The sequence below is a fragment of the Podarcis melisellensis genome, assembly GCF_964234715.1.
Source record: "Podarcis melisellensis genome assembly, chromosome: 4".
Lineage (NCBI taxonomy): Eukaryota > Metazoa > Chordata > Lepidosauria > Squamata > Lacertidae > Podarcis > Podarcis melisellensis.
Window position 1 is genome coordinate 83577142 of NC_138531.1, and position 20310 is coordinate 83597451.

General features: G+C 44.1%; 1 protein-coding gene across 2 annotated transcripts in view; it reads left to right on the top strand.

Moving 5' to 3' along the window:
* The window catches only part of GUCY1A2 (guanylate cyclase 1 soluble subunit alpha 2), a 149724-nt gene that overhangs the window by 67570 nt on the left and 61844 nt on the right, over window positions 1-20310 (top strand). For both annotated transcript variants that reach the window (XM_081909781.1, XM_081909782.1), the window contains exon 5: window positions 6242-6727. In XM_081909781.1, coding sequence (XP_081765907.1) covers window positions 6242-6727 — 486 coding nt within the window. The remainder of the gene's footprint in view (window positions 1-6241; window positions 6728-20310) is intronic.

Genomic DNA, 20310 nt, shown 5'->3' on the forward strand with positions numbered 1-20310 from the left:
CTGTATTTGGACTAATGTCTTATTCAGCCTCGAGGTTCTCATGAATGTGCTCAAGCTGCTGCATTCTTTATTAGACGCCGTATTCCGTGCTCTGAAACACTATAAGGGGCCTGCATCTTTTCAGAACCCCTGCTTGAAAATCCATTTTCAGAAAGCCAAGCAGGGGTCTGTTTTGTGGGTGCTGCATCACCGGGAAGGCAACCTTTGTTGGCTAATTGGCTCTGCGGTACTTTAATGGGTGTGTTCTTTTATCTTCCACGTTTGTCTTCTTTTCACAGCAAATTGGCTGACGTTTATCAATCCCGCATGTCTCCTCCCTCTCCCTTAATAACAGCTGCTTGCCTTCCTGATGCTGTTCTCTTGCATTGCAGATAAATCAAAAAGGCTAAATTTGCTGTCTTGGGGGTTGGAAGGCTGTTGCACATTGCATAACACCCTGGAGACTTCTATAAATAACTTGAAATTTGTAACGGTAGCTTTTCAGCGGCGAGGAATAATGTCTCTTGACAATTCACTCGGCTGGAAGCTCAAATGGGGGAAGATCAGACAAAAGGTGACACCTTTTTATGGTGGGGTGGGGGAGAGACCACCAAGAATCTTTATGCCCCCCTGTTAAGCTCACTGCACAAGGTCCTAATCATAGGATCAAAACTGCTGCTTAGCTCTGTTGCCATGTTTATTGCAATGTTCAGGTATGTTACTGGGTTTTAACACATAAACAGTCTTCTAGGGCCAAGATAGCATAGTGCCTTCCAGGTAGCAATGGGGAGAAATGTGATTTAGTTTGTATTTAAAGGGGTGCCTATCTAGTTTGCAAGGGAATGGCAACATAGCTGTCCTTCCTAATTTGCTCTTCTCCATATTTTATAATGTAGTTCTCCAGGCAAGGGATGCTTAGAAAAATACATACGCTATGATTAATTGTACACAAAAATGCATAGATTGGTGAAAATAAAATGCATTGTTTTAAGGGAAATTGCAAAAATGTGCATATAGGGCAAAATTACACATGAACGTGTATATTAGGAGAAAATTGCACTAAAAAGCTGGGGAGTTTTCACGAGGATTCAAGAAAATACTTGCAAACTGACATGGAAATGTGGAGAACCGAACTTTAGACTAGAAAAATTAGAAACAGAGAGAAACCAAAATTATAATTTATTGCATTTATATCCCACCTTTTTTCTCCAAGGACCTCAAGGTGGTCACATGGTTCTGCGTGTCTTCATTTAATCCTCACAACAACCCTGTCAGGTAGGTTAGGCTGAGATGCAGTGACTGGCCCTTGGTCACCTAGCGAGCTTCATGGACGATTTGAACTCTGGCTTCCCAGGTCCTAGTCCATTACTCTAACAGTTCTGCCTCACTAGCAGATTTGTTCATCCCTACCTACAGATATTGTTGAACTGTCATCAGCCCAAGCCAGGATGGCCAGTGGTTAGGAATGATGGGAACTGTGGTCCAACAACTTCTGGAGGTCTACAGGTTTTCTAGGTTCCCAATATATGCTTTAGAGTTTAATGGGAGGCCCTATTCAGCTCTATCATGCTTGGTGTAGTGTGGGGCTCTTAAAGGATTGTCATATTTGATAAATAGGTCTGTAATATCTTTGGAGGTAGAATTGAAAGTCTCCTATCATGAACTCCTATAATGAATCCTACTCCTGGTCCCCCGAGTTTGGACTACATTTAGACCCAAGGCTCTAGGATTGTCAGAGCCAGTGTGTTGGTGTGGTTATGAGTGGTAGACTCGTAATCCGGTGAACCAGGTTCGCTTCCCTGCTCCTCCACATGGAGCTGCTGGGTGACCTTGGGCAAGTCACACATCTCTGAAGCCCCACTCACCCCACAGAGTGTTTGTTGTGGGGGAGGAAGGGAAAGGAGAATGTTAGCTGCTTTGGCTGGGATATCAAATCCAAACTACTACTACTACTACTACTATTACTACTACTCTTCTTCTTCTTCTTCTTCTTCTTCTTCTTCTTCTTCTTCTTCTTCTTCTTCTTCTTCTTCTTCTTCTTCTTCTTCTTCTATGAATTCCTCCTTCATGCTGTATCTGAGTCCAAGCTGATGATGATTGATTGGTTAGCCACCTTTTACCCTAAGATGCTTGGGCAGGTTACAACAATTTAAAATACATTTTTGTTGTTGTTTAGTCGTTTAGTCGTGTCCGACTCTTTGTGACCCCATGGACCAGAGCACACCAGGCACTCCTGTCTTCCACTGCCTCCTGCAGTTTGGTCAAACTCATGCTGGTAGCTTTGAGAACACTGTCCAACCATCTTGTCCTCTGTCATCCCCTTCTCCTTGTGCCCTCCATCTTTCCCTGCATCAGGGTCTTTTCCAGGGAGTCTTCTCATGAGGTGGCCAAAGTACTGAAGCCTCAGCTTAACGATCTGTCCTTCCAGTGAGCACTCGGGGCTGATTTCCTTCAGACTGGAGAGGTTTGATCTTCTGGCAGTCCATGGGACTCTACAAAAATGCATTAAGAACAGTTTAAAACAAAGTTAAAAGCAAAGAGCAATTTTCCATACAGATGACCCAATGAGTCAAGCTAGAGATGCCCATTTCAGGTGCTTACAGATATAATGTGTGCAAAGGGCACGATGAAAATACTCTGTAGTGCTATCTTAACAACTGTTATTAGTAATAAGTTTAGATGGCCCTTAACATACACCAGGACCTGATGCTAGAGAAGGCTGGAAGATAAAACACGTTGGCATCAAATGAAAGGCTAGTTCTCACAAGGCACATAAGATCACTTTAAGCTGGGGCGGACCTTTTTCAGCCTGAGGACCATGTTTCCATCAGGGCAACCTTCTGGTGGCCACATTTGGGTTGGACAACCTTCCGGGTGGAGCCAAAGTGGATGAAGCAATGAATTTTACTTTTTCAACTGTAGGCTAGTTCCGATACATGCAGAGCTCTGTAACCTCCAGCAAGGCGAGCAAGAGGTATTATCAGAGTTTAAGTGCACATTATAGCCAGGCTGTGAAGTGGGAATGGTGAGGTCTGAGGCCTAGAGAAAAGTTGTGTGGCTAAGGAGGAGGTAGAGAGAGAGAGAGAGAGAGAGAGAGAGAGTCCCTCAAGGCCCCAAAAGAGTTCTGCAGGGCTGTATTGAGTGCATGGGGGTTGCAGTTATCCATTCCTGCTTTAAATGGTTGCTCCACCATCACTTAAGAGATTCAAGCAGTTGCCTTTATTGAGAGAGAACGAACTCATTTCCTCCTTGACCTTACATTGGTCTCAGAGTAGGAGGAGAGGTAATTCACTGGGTCCATATCTACCCAGCAGTTTAGGAGTCGACGTAAGAATTTAAATCATAATAATTCCAGAATATTGTGACAAAGCAGTCCTACACATGTTTATAGTGCATTGCCTAACAAGGTATTTTCTAAATATGGAGGTTCCTCCCCAATATCATTGAACAATTATATTTTGTGAACTTTGTGAACGTCTCAAGAATTTAAATGATTGTATCCCCCCATCTCACTTTGAAATTTGTCTCTTTCTATTTGATTCCCTTTTCCCTAAATTACTTTTTGTGAGCCTCTCAGTCCTTGGGGATTTGATTTCATGCTGGGAACAATTTTGCAGTGTTATAGTCAAGAACCAGAAAAAACCCTGTGAGGACAAACTCTTGTGGAGCAAATGTTCACAGTTACCAGAGTTAATAAGAACTCTAGTTCCAGGTTGACAGAAGATGTTGCAAGTGCAACTTTTATGACACAGCTAAATTTATTATTAAAAATATGTTTGTGTATGGGGAACACTACCTTTTTTTTACAGCTTGTTTCTTTTACACTGTTCCATACCTTGCACCACTGAAGGTGTAATAATAATAATAAGCAGAAGAGTGGCAGCTAAAAAATAAATACATAAATCATGTTAATACTGGATTAAGTAAATAATACTGATAATTGTTGTTGTTGTTTAGTCATTTAGTCGTGTCCGACTCTTCGTGACCCCATGGACCAGAGCACGCCAGGCACTCCTGTCTTCCACTGTCTCCCACAGTTTTGTCAAACTCATGCTGGTAGCTTCGAGAACACTATCCAACCATCTTGTCCTCTGTCGTCCCCTTCTCCTTGTGCCCTCAATCTTTCTCAACATCAGGGTCTTTTCCAGGGAGTCTTCTCTTCTCATGAGGTGGCCAAAGTATTGGAGCCTCAGCTTCACGATCTGTCCTTCCAGTGAGCACTCAGGGCTGATTTCCTTAAGAATGGATAGGTTTGATCTTCTTGCAGTCCATGGGACTCTATACTAATTAGTATTAGTATAATACTGATAATACTAATACTAATTAGTATAATACTAATACCCTTTGGCACATGAACAGGGCTGGCCAGGTTTACTCCTCCAACATCCTATTAATGAGTGTCTCCCATGGCTTGCCGATAACTGAATCCTAGATGTATGTTACCAAAACCAAATGAATGTAAAAATATTTTAAAGTAGCAGCAGTTTTTCTGCATGAAGCAACAAAACATGAGTAAACCTGGGAGAGACACCAAAGCCCAGATTGCAAACTGCTGAGCAAGATTCTTCTGTTCTGCAGAGTTTAAACGTTCTCCTGATGTGCCCTTTTCAACTTATTTACAGATCAAGTACGATATGGTTTTTAAAATAAAAATGAGGTGAGCATTTTAATATCTTGGTGTACCAACAGCTGCTACATCCAGGACCACCTACATGCAGTTATGCTGGATATGCCCTTTACTCCCAACAGATGGGATTAGGAGGACAGTGTGTGAATCAGCCCTCCATCTGAGGATCCCACTTTCAGTCAGCAGGCAATGGCGCTTTCGGGGTGACCCTGTGGCCTAGCACGTGTCTCTCTAACTACATCTTTACATTAAAAAAAAAACCTTACAAAAACTGATTAATTCCCTTACAACTTTGATGGAATCCCTACTTAATTTGCAATTTTCATTGTGTATTTTCTTTCTCTGTGTTTTCTTCGTTTATTTATTTTTTGGGGGGTTGTCTTCTGGTGTAATTTATCAGCATTCTTGAGCATTGTCAGTAGTCCTGAGAATTAGCTACCAGGAAGATCTATATACAGTCGTACCTTGGATCCTGAACGCCTTGCAAGTCGAACGTTTTTGCCCCTGAACGCCGCAAACCAGGAAGTGAGTGTTCCGGTTTGTGAACACTCTTTGGAACCCGAATGTCCCACATGGCTTTCACGGCTTCTGATTGGTTGCAAGCCGTGCCTTGGTTTCCGAACGTTTTGGAAGTCGAACACACTTCTGGAATGGATTCCGTTCGAGAACCAAGACTTTAGATATACAGAGAATGTATAATGGGCAAATTAGCTGAACCTGTAAGCTGATGTTTATATGTATTGCCTGGCGTTAATGTTATAAGATGAACCTTGGAAATAGAGCCCTCCCTAACAGTGGCTGGTTGGGTGGTAGACTCTTCTTCTCTGGAGGTATTTAAGTAGATGCTTGGATGTTCATCTGTCAGGGATTCTGCAATTCCATCCTGCACTGAGCAGGGATTTGATGACCTCCCAAGGTACTTTGTAACTGTTGTTCTGTGCATCTTAGGAAGCACCTTAAAATTCTCCTTTGGAGCTTTGACAGGTTTGAAAGCTTGCTTTGAGATGTCTAGCCATGCATAATTGCTAATATGTATATCAATCAATCAATCAATCAATCAATCTTTATTACGGTCCAGAGACCCAACAAATCGTTACAAAGCAATGCACAATTCAGACAGCCTACCTCCAGGTTAAACAAGCATTTTCTTAAAGATAGGGATCATTGGTTCTTGCAACCACCAATATAAACTTCGCCACTGCTAATGTTCTAGTGTTTGTCTGGTCTTCCAACAGGAACATGACATAGTGAGCCTCTGATTTTCCCGGGAAATGTACCAGCAAGGGTAATATCAGTTCAGCCTTGGCTTGCTCATATTTCGCACAGTGCAGCAAAATATGTTTTATAGAATCAATGTCTTGAGCACACGAGCAAAGTCTGTCCTGGTAGGGAACTCCTCTCAACCTGTCATCCAACACTGCAGAAGGAAAGACTTTTAGTCTGGCTTTGGTGAACAATTTGGTACTGTCAGGTTTTTCATGTAAGTTGTTAACTTAAAGACATGCCCATATTGTACTCCTACTGCCAGCGAACTACAGACTGCGTGTGATCGAGATCATAAGTCACTGTGTATATTATCCCATAATCTTTGATATATATATATATATATTATTACTACATTTGTGTACTTTGCAGGTGATGGAAATCAAAGGACAAATGATTCACGTCCCGGAATCAAACTCCATTTTGTTTTTGGGCTCTCCTTGTGTGGACAAGCTGGATGAGCTCATGGGCCGAGGCCTCCACCTTTCAGACATACCAATTCACGATGCCACCCGCGACGTCATCCTCGTTGGGGAGCAGGCCAAAGCCCAGGACGGCTTGAAGAAACGGATGGACAAGCTGAAGGCAACGCTGGAACAAACGCATCAAGCCCTGGAAGAAGAGAAGAAGAAAACAGTGGATCTCCTTATTTCCATCTTCCCGGAAGAAGTGGCTCAGCAGCTGTGGCAAGGGCAGCAAGTTCAGGCCAGGAAGTTTGACGATGTCACCATGCTCTTTTCTGACATAGTTGGCTTCACGGCGGTCTGCGCCCAGTGCACTCCCATGCAGGTGATCAGCATGCTCAACGAGCTCTACACGCGATTTGACCATCAGTGTGGATTCCTGGATATCTATAAGGTAACACCCTTCAGCTCCCTCTGGCCCTATTAAACTCCTCTAGACAATAGCATAGTAAGGACATTGTTTTCTCAGTAAAATAAAGGTTGGTCTAGATGACTGGTAGTGATCACTGGGCAGTTGGCTTGGGCTGGACGGGACAATTTTGGTATGGTATGAACTAGTGGACTAAGCAATTGTATTTCTACTGATGGAATTGTTACTCTCACTGCAGATTGAGGTTGGAATGAGGGGTCAGAGATTGTGGCAACTTTAAACTTAATAGGCTAAATGCTGGGAAGATTCATGGAGCTGTATGGCACTTACTTACGAAACCATCAGTTGTGGAGGCATGGAAGAAGGAAATGTTGAGAGAGGCTGTGTTTGGGGTGCTGGTTATATAATGCATAGCTGTCAACCGCCTCTTATTTGGTGGGAAAGTCCCTTATCCCAGCGCTGTGTCCTGCTGCTGTCCCTTATTGATGATGTCCCTTAAACTTCCCGGGTTTCAAAGGAAGCAGCTCCTCTCCCTCCCTTCCTGCTGGCCAGGGAGGAGGGAGGCTCCAGCTGTGTTGCTTGGCTGCGTTGCTCACCCAATAAGGAGTCTAAGAACGACTGGGGGGGTGGAGCTTGCATGCCTTGTGCCGATCAAATCAGCCGCGTTGCCTGGGGACTCGCCTTTGCTCAGCGCTTCCCAGCGGAGAGGTGACGGTGGTTTTCCTTGCTGCATCTCCTTTGCCGGGTTGCTGCGCTGTGGGAATCACCACTTGAGGCTTCATTTTCCTGCTGGCTGGGCTTTCTGCCTTTGGCTTGAACATACCTGTGCTTGGAAAATCCCTTATTTTGGCTGCTGGTCCCTTATTTTCAAGGCCGCTGGTCCCTTATTTTCAAATCTGTAAGTTGACAGCTATGATATAATGTGAGGTGGAAGTGTCCAAGTCCATTGTTTTTCAGTGGCAGGAGCCCTCATGAGAGTTGATGAGAGACAGTTTTTCTTAAGGCAGTCCTCTTTGGAGGAAAAAGGACTGGAGACTTGTACCATCTTATGTTTATTTAATACATATGTTGAGCCCGTAGTGGTGGGGTACTTAACAATCGTGTAACTACATATGTTGAGCCATCTCAAAATCCAGCCAGCTTTCAGTACAGAAAAAAATAGCTTGTCTCATCCCTCAAAAAAAAAACAAAAAAAATCCAAGTCATAGCAGGCAAATGTTTTTCACCCCACCCCCAAACTTTCCAGGTGATTGTTATTTCTAAGTACCTGACAGCTTGATGCAAAGAATTTCTCGCTGTAGATAATTATCCATCAATCAGCTTCCTTTGTCCGTAGTTCCAGCATGCTTAGGAGGCAAGGAAATTCCTTCAAGGTTTGCATAATAGGGGGAAAAAAATGATTGTAAACCAATTGAGGATGAGCCTTGCCATATTTTAAGATATTATAATTTAAAATATTTGGATGTTGCCTTCTAAGTACCGAGTCCAACATAAACAAGTACGGAGGGATTTGAGGAGGCTGTTTAAAGGAGGTAAACCTTTTTTTCTGGCTCCAAAGGGCCACACTTTGAAGACTACATAAAAATAAATAAATCACAAGCTATCCGCTCCCTTCATCCCCTAACCGCACTGAAGCTTAATTGCATTCTGTTTACATCCTTGCCGTATGGTGTTTTTTATTTCCCACCGCTGTAGTTGAGCCTCCCTAATCCATATTCATGCGGGGAGTTTCTTGAACAGAGAACCAAGGTTTTATCGTTCTAGTGACTGTGAACAGCGAAGGCCACTGGCATTTCTCTCTCTGCTATGGATGGCCACATTTATCAGCGGCTGCCCGACTGGACCCCAAATCACTGTAAATAATCCATTTGCTGCTATCCATCACTCTCTGCAGCCTCACCTTGAAAACTTGTGCTGTCCTTCAGGTTTTGGTGTCTTCTGCTTTGCAATGTGCTTTGTTTAAGGCACTGTGCAAGGCAATGCTTAAATCTATCAGGCTTGTCTTAAGCTTGTGCTAGGATCACTCAGGGCTCTGGTTCCAGCGAAGCATCAATCTCATGAGTTCCCATAGGAAGTTTCTGGTGCCAGTTATGTGAACGAATGAAAGGTCTGTGAGCTTGAAATTGCTGCATTTCACTTCAAAACCGGGGTGGTGGTGGTGGCATAGAAACAGACATTTGCTTGACACACCACCTCTTTGATCCTTTTCACAGCTTGGGTTCACTTGTGGGATCAACTCTTTGGTCTCTGATGAAGAGATTGCTGTAAGGTTTCTTCCAGAAGGGCCAATGGTTTATGGCAGAAAGTGGATGGGATCCAAGAAAAGCATGTAGAGAATTAGGTGGGGTTGCATTTCTCAAAAATTAGCAGCTCTGACAAGCCACTTCTGAAACAGAGGGAATTTTCGAAAACAGTCATTGATGTGGCCCAGAGGGCTCTGCTATTTCTTTCCCAGTCATAAACTGGGGTGCCAGCTGCTACTACTGTGATGAATGCTGGGGTGTGATAGGACCTGTTATTCTTATTATGTCACTAGATGATATTTTTATCATTTCTGTCTTGCATGCCGTTTTTAATTTAGCTTTTACTTGCTTTTACCGCCTTTTGTTGTTGTTGTTTAGTCATTTAGTCGTGTCCGACTCTTCGTGACCCCATGGACCAGAGCACGCCAAGCACTCCTGTCTTCCACTGCCTCCCGCAGTTTGGTCAGACTCATGCTGGTAGCTTTGAGAACACTGTCCAACCATCTTGTCCTCTGTCGTCCCCTTCTCCTTGTGCCTTCCATCTTTCCCAACATCAGGGTCTTTTCCAGGGAGTCTTCTCTTCTCATGAGGTGGCCAAAGTCTCTGAGCCTCAGCTTCAGGATCTGTCCTTCCAGTGAGCACTCAGGGCTGATTTCCTTAAGAATGGAGAGGTTTGATCTTCTTGCAGTTCATGGGACTCTCAAGAGTCTCCTCCAGCACCACCATTCAAAAGCATCAACCAAAAGCATTTTTGGTTTTTTGCTGTTATATGCGTGTTACCCCACCCCGCCATGCCCCCTTAATATAAACTTCTTTGTATATATTTGGTTGGAGAAGTGGGTGACAAAATCTGGAGAAGCAGATGAATTTGACTTAGTGAATTGTTTCAGGACGTGCAGCTTAGGGTGAACCAAATCAATTTTCCTTCCCATTGCCCCCTGAGTACTAGAAACAGGGTAGGGGCACGGGTCGCGCTGTGGTCTAAACTACTGAGCCTCTTGGGCTTGCCAATCGGAAGGTTGGCGGTTCAAATCCCCGCAAAGGGGTGAGCTCCTGTTGCTCTGTCCCAGCTCCTGCCAACCTAGCAGTTTGAAAGCATGCCAGTGCAAGTAGATAAATAGGTACCGCTGTGGTGGGAAAGTAAAGGACGTTTCTGTGCACTCTGGCACTCCTCCGTGCACCAGTGGTGATTGAGTCATGCTGGCCACATGACCCGGAAAACTGTCTATGGACAAACGCCGGCTCCATCGGCCTGAAAGTGAGATGAGCGACGCAACCTCATAGTTGCCTTTGACTGGACTTAACCGTTCAGGGGTCCTTTACCTTTTTTACCTTACTGGAAACATGGGATGGTTCTCTCTCTCTCTCTCTCTCTCTCTCTCTCTCTCTCTCTCTCTCTCTCTCTCTACAAAAAAAAATCCTTCCAGTAGCACCTTAAAGACCAACTAAGTTAGTTCTTGGTATGAGCTTTCGTGTGCATGCACACTTCTTCAGATACACTGAAACAGAAGTTTCCAGACCCTTCTATATAGTGAGAAGGTGGGGAGGGGTATTACTCAGAAGGATGGTGGGAATGGGTGATTGGCAGATAGCTGTGATGAGCCTGTTGACGACTCTTAACGACTGCAATAGGTCTTACAGGAAAAAGCAAGGGGTGAGAAGGTGAAAAATGGCTTAGTCATGTATAATGAGATAAGAATCCAATGTCTTTGTTCAGATCAGGTCTCCCCATGGTTTTAAGTTTGGTGATAAGTTGCAATTCATCTCAAAGTAGCTGTTTTACTACAAAGGAATTTCAGAAATAGACTGGAAAGAGAAGCTGCTGAATTGCAACTTATCACCAAAGGGGATTCCATTGGCACAATGGTACTCCTGGTTTTTTCTCTCTCCCCACCCCTTGCCCTCATCTGCTCTTGAGGATCCCCCAACCCTCTGGAGCTAATTTTGAAGTTGAATGGGGGCGGGCTGGAGGGGATAGGAGATGAATAGTAATTTGTGTTGCATACATGGAGCTCCCTTGCACCAATGTAGCTGCAGGGCTATAAACGCCCCCATTTAAAGTCACATTTTTTATTTTTTCATAAAACAGGATCATCATCTTGCATAAGTAGCTTAAAATACCTGAAACAACCCTACAAACCACCAGACATATAGTTGCATAGATGAGTGTTAAGTACAGCTTTTCAAATGTGCTGAAGCGGAGCAGGTTTCGTATATTTATTTTCAGAATAATATTTAATCAGAATAAATAAAAAATTATTTATTTTATTTATTGATTGAAATATTTGTAACCTGGCTTATATCAGATTGATCTCAGGATTGGGGGGGGGGGCATCAGAACTCATTTAGAGCATTGAAAAAGCAAATCAAACATTGCGTCAAGAAAATGTGTGGCATTGAAAATAATGATTAAAAGAGATTGGCGCAAGCGTGAAACAAAGGTTAAACCAGACATCTTCAGATTCTGGTTTGTAGGTCTTAAAGCACTTGCTGGCATGGAGGTGGCTCGCCTTTTTGTTTCCTGCTGCTAAATTACACATTAAACGACATCTAAAAATATACTTCCCTGATGTTATTCTCCTATGTAAGTAATTGGTGTAGTTGCTATAGAGATATTAGATTATCACAAAGGAGATGGCTTACGTGATAGCAAAGGGGAGGAGAGATCGTGTATGAGCCATAATCTACGCTCTTCTCTCTCTCTTTTTACAAAAATGCATGTAGGCAAGCAGAACATTACGTGTGCAATGCAGTCCTGTACAGGTCTACTCAGGATACAGCAATGTTGAGTGCAGTGGAACTTGCTACGTAAATGATCATAGAACTGCTGCTTAATTCACTGTTGCTAGAAGCAACTTGAAATGGAGAGCTTTGGTTTTAACAGAACATTTTGAATTACTGTGTTAACTTGCCCCAGAGTTGAGCAGAAGCTCCTCTTAACTTTTTTCTTCTTCACGTTTTCTGCCAAAGAAAGGATTCCCTTTAGTCATTCCTTCTCAGCATCCCTTACGGAACTGTTTGCTTATTGATTTACCACTGTGTCCTCAGTGAGGTCATCGCATAGCTAAGGCTGATTGAGAGGAATACTGTCCCATTCACTACAGGAAACCTGATTTGATCGTCCATATTGTTAAGCCATGTTGCTGCAAAGATTAAGCCAGGGAGGCGGGTGGCACTGTGGGTTAAACCACAGAGCCTAGGACTTGCCGATCAGAAGGTCGGCGGTTCGAATCCCCACGATGGGGTGAGCTCCCATTGCTCAGTCCCAGCTCCTGCCCATCAAGCAGTTCGAAAGCACATCAAGTGCAAGTAGATAAATAGGTACCACTCCGGCGGGAAGGTAAACGGTGTTTCCATGCGCTGCTCTGGTTCGCCAGATGTGGCTTAGTCATGCTGGCCACATGAAGCTGTACACCGGCTCCCTCAGCCAATAAAGCGAGATGAGCGCCGCAACCCCAGAGTCGGCCACGACTGGACCTAATGGTCAGGGGTCCCTTTGCCTTTTTATGGTTAAGCCAAGAAGGCAAAGGAAGCAGCAACAATGTTTAGATGGGCAGGAATAGAGCAGAAAAGGGCTGGCACAAGTAATGATGCTATTTGAGGGAGAGTTGATGCTGCCTCCCCTCTGCAGCAGCTGTGGTCATGCTGAGGCTCTCAAGAGCATTACATACAACCATGTTTTGCTCTGATGAAGGACCCAGGGGAACATAGGGTCTTCCCAGGCCATGGCGGGGTAGGAGAGTGCTTGTTGTGCTTCCACTTTGCCGCAGTGGTAGAAAATACCCTTTCAACTTCAACAGTAGGAAACTGTCAATCTTGTAAAGTTTAACAGCAATATTTGCTCATTTGCAAAGCGGCAGTGGCACAGGCACTCCCTGGGGCTGCCCCTCGCAATATGTGCCACTCTGAAGAAGGACCCTTCCAGGGTGTGGCTGACCCACTGCCAGAGAGCCCTGTAGGAGTGCTGTGAATGGCTTTGCTGCAGTAGCAAGGTGGCGGCAGCTCTCCTAGACCTCAATAGTGGCAGGTAAGCAACTGGGCTGGAAAGGGGGGGCAGAAATCATACCTCCTTTTGTGCTGACTGGGGCTGGTCCACACTTTCACTTGTCCTGTGCCTAGAAAGTCCAGGTCTGAGAGGTTTTCTGCTTGACACCCGAGCGGTTTCTCCCTTGCCACGTTCCTTTCCCAGGGAAAACCAACACAAATGCCGATCCGGAGAAAATTTGAATTGCTATTTGCTCCAATTGAGCTCTAAAGAGCAGTTTTCCCCATGAGAAAGCAGGAAGTGTGGATAAGCCCTCAGACAAATATCTCTATTCCTGGCTAGTTTGAGCATCTTCTTCATAACCCAATGGGGTGGGTCAGTACAGAAGCAGACAAAGCCAAGGAAACAATGACCTGAGCTGGATTGTAAAAGATGAATATTTGCACAATCTTAGGTGGGTTATATCCCACCAAAATTACAAATTTTGTACTTGGGAATTAAAAGGCCTGGGTTTCAGCTAGAGCAGGGGTCAGTAAACCTTTTCAGCAGGGGGCCGGTCCACTGTCCTTCAGACCTTGTGGGGGGCTGGACTATTTTGAAGGGGGGGGGATGAACGAATTCCCCACAAATAACCCAGAGATGCATTTTAAATAAAAGCACACATTCTACTCATGTGAAAACACACTGATTCCCGGACCATCCAGTGGACCGGATTTAGAAGGCGATTGGGCCAGATCCAGCCCCCGGGCCTTAGTTTGCCTACCCATGAGCTAGAGAGTCCAAACCCTTGCTCAGCAATGACATTCACTGATTGACTTTGAGCAAATCACCCTTTCTTTCAGGTTATCTTTCCTCAAGCAGTCTTTTCTGAGAATACAGTAATATGATCCTGTGTATACCACTCTAAACCGCTTAGTGAATGGGCACGATATAAATCTGATAACCAAATCTGATTAAATAAATAGGCTTGACAACTTAAGTTGTTTTACTTTATATTCATCAAGGCTTATGTGCTTTCGCGAGCCCTTTGATCGGCAGAAATGCCACCAAAGCAGCCGGCATGTTGCTGCAAAGATTAAAAACGGGATTCACCTAGAAGCTTTACTAAGAAAAGAGGCAGCTCTGAATTTTGCAACGCAGTTGGTTCTCTGGCCAAGCAATGTGCATAGAAATGCATATGTTGGTGTAAATAACATACAAAATATGCTAGGGGAAGATTGCTTTCAAAGGCATGTATATAATGGGAAATTACATATAAAATTGTGTTCTGTATAGTAGGAGAAGGGGTCACCAAAAAAGGTCAATGAATTTCCAGAAGGACATTTATCATAAACTGATTCAGAAATGTGTAGAACTGAATTTACTGTTGGAAAATTGAGAATCTGAAGTTGACAGAAGCACCTGGGGGAAGGCTTTGCAGCCTCCTTGGTTTTAAAAGGAGTTTATGTATGATGAACCCTACTGGTGCAGCAATAAAACTGCTAGTATGTTTGCAAAGCTAAGCAGGGGCTGGTATGGTTTCAGATTGGATGAGGCCCCATGTGTTGAGATTCCTGCACTGCAGGGGGTTGGATTAGATGACTCCAGGGTCTCTTCCAACTCTATGATTCTCTCTCTGACAATAGGGTGATCCATATTCCATTTATGACTGACAGAACTGTGGCTTACACAGCCTCATCCTATGCACTGAAATAAATCCCTCTGATTTCAGTTGAACCTGCTGAGCCTAGCAGCCCAATCTTATGCATGCCTACTCAGAAGCAAGTCCAATCAAATCCAAATGCGCTTGCTGCTATGCAAGCCCTCAGAAGAGTTTTATTGAGCTCCGTAGGACTTACTTCCGAGTAGAAAAAAAAATGCTTAAGATAAAATCGTGATTCCTGTGTGCTTTTGAAAAATTGCTCCCATGTGTTTTGTTTTTTATATAGTTGAGGTTTTAGACTGCCAGTTGCTGTAAAGTCTTGTGTCTGTTTTTTTTTTTACTCGGAGGGGGGGGGAAATGACAAAATGTCATTTAATATCAGGTAGAGAGAGTACATGTCGAGAATTGATTGCTTCTTTCCATTCCCTTGAACATAGCTGTCTATGGCTCAACACATTGTTCTCGTCAGAGTTTTCCTTTATCCTGGGCTCTCGAGGCTTCCTGCCCTGACTGCTAAACAGAGGTGTTAGAACCAGTGCTTTCCTGGGCTTGCCAGTGTGAAAGATCATTAAGAGAGAGAGGGGGAGGGAGGGAGTGTTTAAATGCCTGTAGGGCTCACGAAAGCAATTGCTTCATAATTAGACTCTTGGGGAAGGAACTGGGATTTGCAGAGGGGAGGCAGCCCTCAGAAGAGCACACTTTTAAGCAGATGGATGGGTTGCCATTTGGAATCTCTTCCCGTTCACTTGGGAATGGTTTCCCACCAACCAGTGGACTGTGTGTTGCTCACGTAGGCTGGTTTTCAAAAGCCTGGCTCCCTTGTGGATGCAGCATTGCTACGCTGCTGGAAGAAGGAGCCTCAGGTTTGCACAGAGAAAGAAACTGCAGGAAAATGAAGGTCTGCAGAAGATTTAAGGTTTGAATCAGCAGCCAAATCCTGCTGCAACACAGAAGTAAAAGTGATGGAGGTTTCTCTTTGTATGGTTGAATATGAGTATTAATCTACTTTCCTAGGCCTGAGTATTATTAGAAGCATAAGCTGAGTATGGCAAAGAATATAATTAGAGGTCCCTGAGCATGAGAATATGAGGCATAATTGAGTGTGAATAAAGGAGAATGTATGTAAACCATTATAAACTTTCAAAGAGTTGAATAGATGCGATTAGGCACTGGTGTGCATGCTATGACGACTCTTGCAAGTAGTGGCCACGGTTGGATTTTCTTGGCATGTAGGAAAACATGTGGATGTGGCTTATACATTTACTGACGTACTTATTAAGGCTGCAATTCTGCACCCGTTTTCCTGGAAGTAGGCCCTATAGAACCCAGTAGGACTAGCTTCTAGGGAGACGTGCTCAGGATTGCGCTGTGACACGGGAGAAGGAAGCCTAGGCTGCCACTTGCACTGCCTGTGGTGAAAACATCTACCTGACATTCAGAAGACATCTGAAGGCAGCCCTGTTCAGGGAAGTTTTTAATATGTGACATTTTAGTGTATCTTTCATCTTTGTTGGAAGCCGCCCAGAGTGGCTGGGGAAACCCAGCCAGATGGGCGGGGTACAAATAATAAATTATTATTATTATTATTATTATTATTATTATTATTATTATTATTATTATTATAAAAGTGTAGAGTGCTTTCTGGTTTCACTGCTCCAGGAAAGCACACAGCGGAGGGACTAGAGGATCAGGGCCCCCAAGGGATCCACGAGGGTTTGGAGACAGTGGATACCAACTCCTCTGGCACTCTGAAACACCCTGGTCTGATGCGTTCTCCTGGCTGTTGTCAACTGGAAAGCTGCCAATGGCAGTTGATTTGGGCTGATTTCTGCAGGCTGCCGCCAACTAGAGAACTAACCACTGATAACTTCTTGCCCAATTGGGCAAAGCTCAGGGCCTCTGCTGTGGTACGGCTCAGAGCTTCCACCCTGGCCTTCAACTTGCAGCACACTCTTAACCCCTTCCCAGCCATCAGCATCAAGGGGTTGGGAGGGGAAGCACTGCACTCTTCCCTGTCTGCGGGATTTGTAATTTTCCTTTTGAGAAGTGCCTCAATGCTGATTGCACAACAAATGGGAACAAAGAACACGGTAAGCAGTGTATCAAATTAAAACCCCCCCCCCCAAAAAAGACAAAAGATGAAACAGCAAGTGGAGCCACTAAAATGTTCCGAAATCTCTAAAAGCATTTGCCAAATATGGAAATGGAGCTATTGAACTTTGGCTTCCTATCACAAGACATTCAAGCTCATGGTCTGTTAAGACGCCTGTATCCCTGGTTTGGCTTGTTGGGTCACATGGTGCATAGCTTTGCCTTGCAAATGGGCAAGAGATCATGCACAAATTATCTTTACCAAATCAAGTTGTCAAGTTGTTGTTAAAATCATAGGACTGTCTTGAATGAGATATTTTCAAGGTGCTTCAAATGCGATTCTTTATTTTAAATTTAGCTCTGAGGATCGATGGAGCTTTAGCCTGGCTGTGCTCTTATCTAATCTGTTTTAGGTAATCCCAGACAGACTCTCAATCAGAATTGTATCTTTCTCCTCTTCTCCAGGAATAGCTTTCTTGTATCTAATCAACTCTCAATTTATTCTGAGATCTTCCTGAAAATTCTTTATTTTCACCCTTGCTTGTGCAATCATTTTTTAAAAAAAATCTGCCTCTTTATTTCTCCCCTTTTAATCTTCTTCCCTATATTTAATTCATAAAGCATTTTGGGAGAGAAGATAAAAATGGCACATATTAAAAGGAATGTAACAGTTGTCATCCATTTTAAATGAAAGCAGAATACAGAGGAGGACTTAAACGCAAGTCTTAAGCACATTTCCTTGAAGGCAGGTCCCATTTATTTTTGTGGGACTTCCTTCCAATTAAGTATGTTAAAGATTACATCCTTTTAGTGCCAAACTAGGCAGCAATGCAGGAGATGTGTGAAAGTCTCCTGATAGCTTCTTCTTTTTTAAAAGGAAGAACAGCAACTTAGGCTGTGAACAAGCAAAAGACGATCAAGGATAGAGGTTGCTACACTGGGAGCTGTTGAGGAATTGCAGGCCGAACAGAGTGCTAGGGCCACTGGTCTGATCCAGCAAGCTCAGGTTCATATTCCCCCTGCCGAGAAGAAGAGTTTGGATTTGATATCCCGTTATATCACTACCCGAGGGAGTCTCAAAGCGGCTAACATTCTCCTTTCCCTTCCTCCCCCACAACAAACACTCTGTGAGGTGAGTGGGGCTGAGAGACTTCAGAGAAGCGTGACTTGCCCAAGGTCACCCAGCAGCTGCATGAGGAGGAGCGGGGAAGCGAACCCGGTTCACCAGATTACGAGTCCACTGCTCTTAACCACTACACCACACTGGCTCTCCTGCTGAGTGAATTTTCATAGCACATCTTCTAAGAACTCATCTCTAGGGCTGGGCGATATCTGGTTTCCAACATCAGGAAATCACCAGCTAAACCTTGCAATATATCACAATATCTGAAATAAAGATGGAACTACATATGTAGAGGCAAATAGTAGGGCTGGGTGATATCTGGTTTTTAGCCCCGTGATGTATACTGATATATCACAATGTCTGAAATAAGGATGGAGCAGTATACCTGAAGGAGTGTCTCCACCCCCATTGTTCAGCCCGGAAACTGAGGTCCAGCTCCGAGGGCCTTCTGGCGGTTCACTCACTGTGAGAAGTAAAGTTACAGGGAAGTAGGCACAGGGTCTTCTCGGTAGTGGCACCCACCCTGTGGAATGCCCTCCCATCAGATGTCAAGGAAATAAACAACAATACCTGACTTTTAGAAGACATATGAAGGCAGCCCCTGTTTAGGGAAGTTTTTAATGTTTGATATTTTATCGTGTTTTTAATATTCTGTTGGGTGTCGCCTAGAGTGGCTGCGGAAGCCTAGCCAGATGAGTGGGGTATAAATAAATTGTTGTTGTTGTTGTTAATTAGACATTGGATGGCTTCACGGTTTATCCCACACTGTGATTTTTTTCATAGCGTGCACCACACACACACACACACACACACATAATGATTCGCAATATATTACCAGGTCAAAAACTATGAAACCATTATCACGATATGAACCCCAAACCAGTTTGGGGTGATATATCAATATATTGCTCAGCCCTATTCATCTCATTTTCAGGACTCACAGGGGTAAGTTAATCTCTGGCTAGTGAGGCCTGTTCTTCACTGTGGTTGGAACAGCGATGGAGCAAGCTGATCAGGAGCCTGGAGCCAGGGGCGGGATGAGCTGGGGCAGTATGTTCCACGGGGCCTCCGAGGAGTCTACCTGCCTCCTCCCACTCAGCTGCCCTATAGCTGAGGGGGAGGCGGTGGGTAGACCATTTGGGGCAGCATGGAGCCTGCGGGTGCCCAAGCCACCGCGTCACTCCCAGGAGAGATGCGTGGCTCGGGCGTGCTGCAGGCCCTGCATTGAGTGCCGCCCGGCATTTTGTCACCCCCCTCTGTGGTGACACGCGGGGTGACCCACCCCCACCGCACCCCACTTCCTCCGCCCCTGAGTTGGAGGATGGTGGATGATAAGTACCCCAGGCTAAAAAAATAATAATCACTCTACCAACACAAAGCCAGCACAAGTCCTCATGTTCTGAGTCGCTTTTGCTTTTCTGTCAGTCCCCTGTACTTTGCTTTTAGACAAAATAGATAAAAGGGATGCAACAGGAGGAAGGCAGGGAGGGGTTATTTTATTGGCAGTCTCCAGCAAAGGCTAAAGAAATCTCTGAAATCAAGGCAGAGAGCATCCTGCAGTTTGATTGGCAGGCAAGCAGAGGTACAACAGCATCAAACAGCAGTCCTGTCTATAAAACTATCAGGCAGCAAGGTTGTCCTAAGATACAAGATCACAACATGTAGAACTTTTTTTCCTTCGGTTCATTCTCTCTCTTCTTTTTCAATGGAAATCGTGTGTGTGTATTCTTCTACATTCACGTGCCAAATGTTACTATTGCTATGGGTCTGGTTCACACATCATGCAAAGACAAACCATTGCTTAGTGTGAGCATGCAGGCTCTGGAGGAAGAAATTTGCTTTTGGTTTACAGCTTGTGTTTAGTCTGGAGGGAACAAAATCACAAGCTCAGGTTCAGACTGCGTGCTAAGCCAAATCATGACTTAGCTCAGTTTGGCACAGCAACTAAACAACCAGGAGGTAGCAAAGAAACCGCAATCTACTCTCATGCTAAGCCAAACCATGGTATGGCTAAGCATAGTTTTGAACCAATGATTTAAGGGAGAAGAAGCCCCCTACAGGGTCTGTTCTGTATGCCACGGAAAGGAATGTGCAGGAGGGAAAAGGAAGATCTGTCAGATTTCATACTAACTTTGTTGTTGCCATCCATCTGTTTCGCCTTAAAATTAATGTGGCAGTTGTCATGGATGCTATGGTAACATCTTGGCTTGACTATTGCTGCAATGTGCTTTGTAGTGACAGTCTAGAAGACTAACATACAGTTGGCCCAGAATTCAGCAGCATGTCTTCTGTCAATCACTAGCTAGCTGCCAGGAACATGTGAAACTGGTCTTTTGTGAGTTTCACTGGCTTCCAGATTGTTTTTTGGCTAAATGCAGGGTCCTGCTCTTGACTTTTTTTTTTTTAATCAAAGGTTTATTGGCATAAACACATACAAGATACAATAAAAATAATGGATATGGTGAATAAAAATAAATGTGAGAATAGAAAAATAAAATACAGATAGAGGAGGGGTAAAAAATG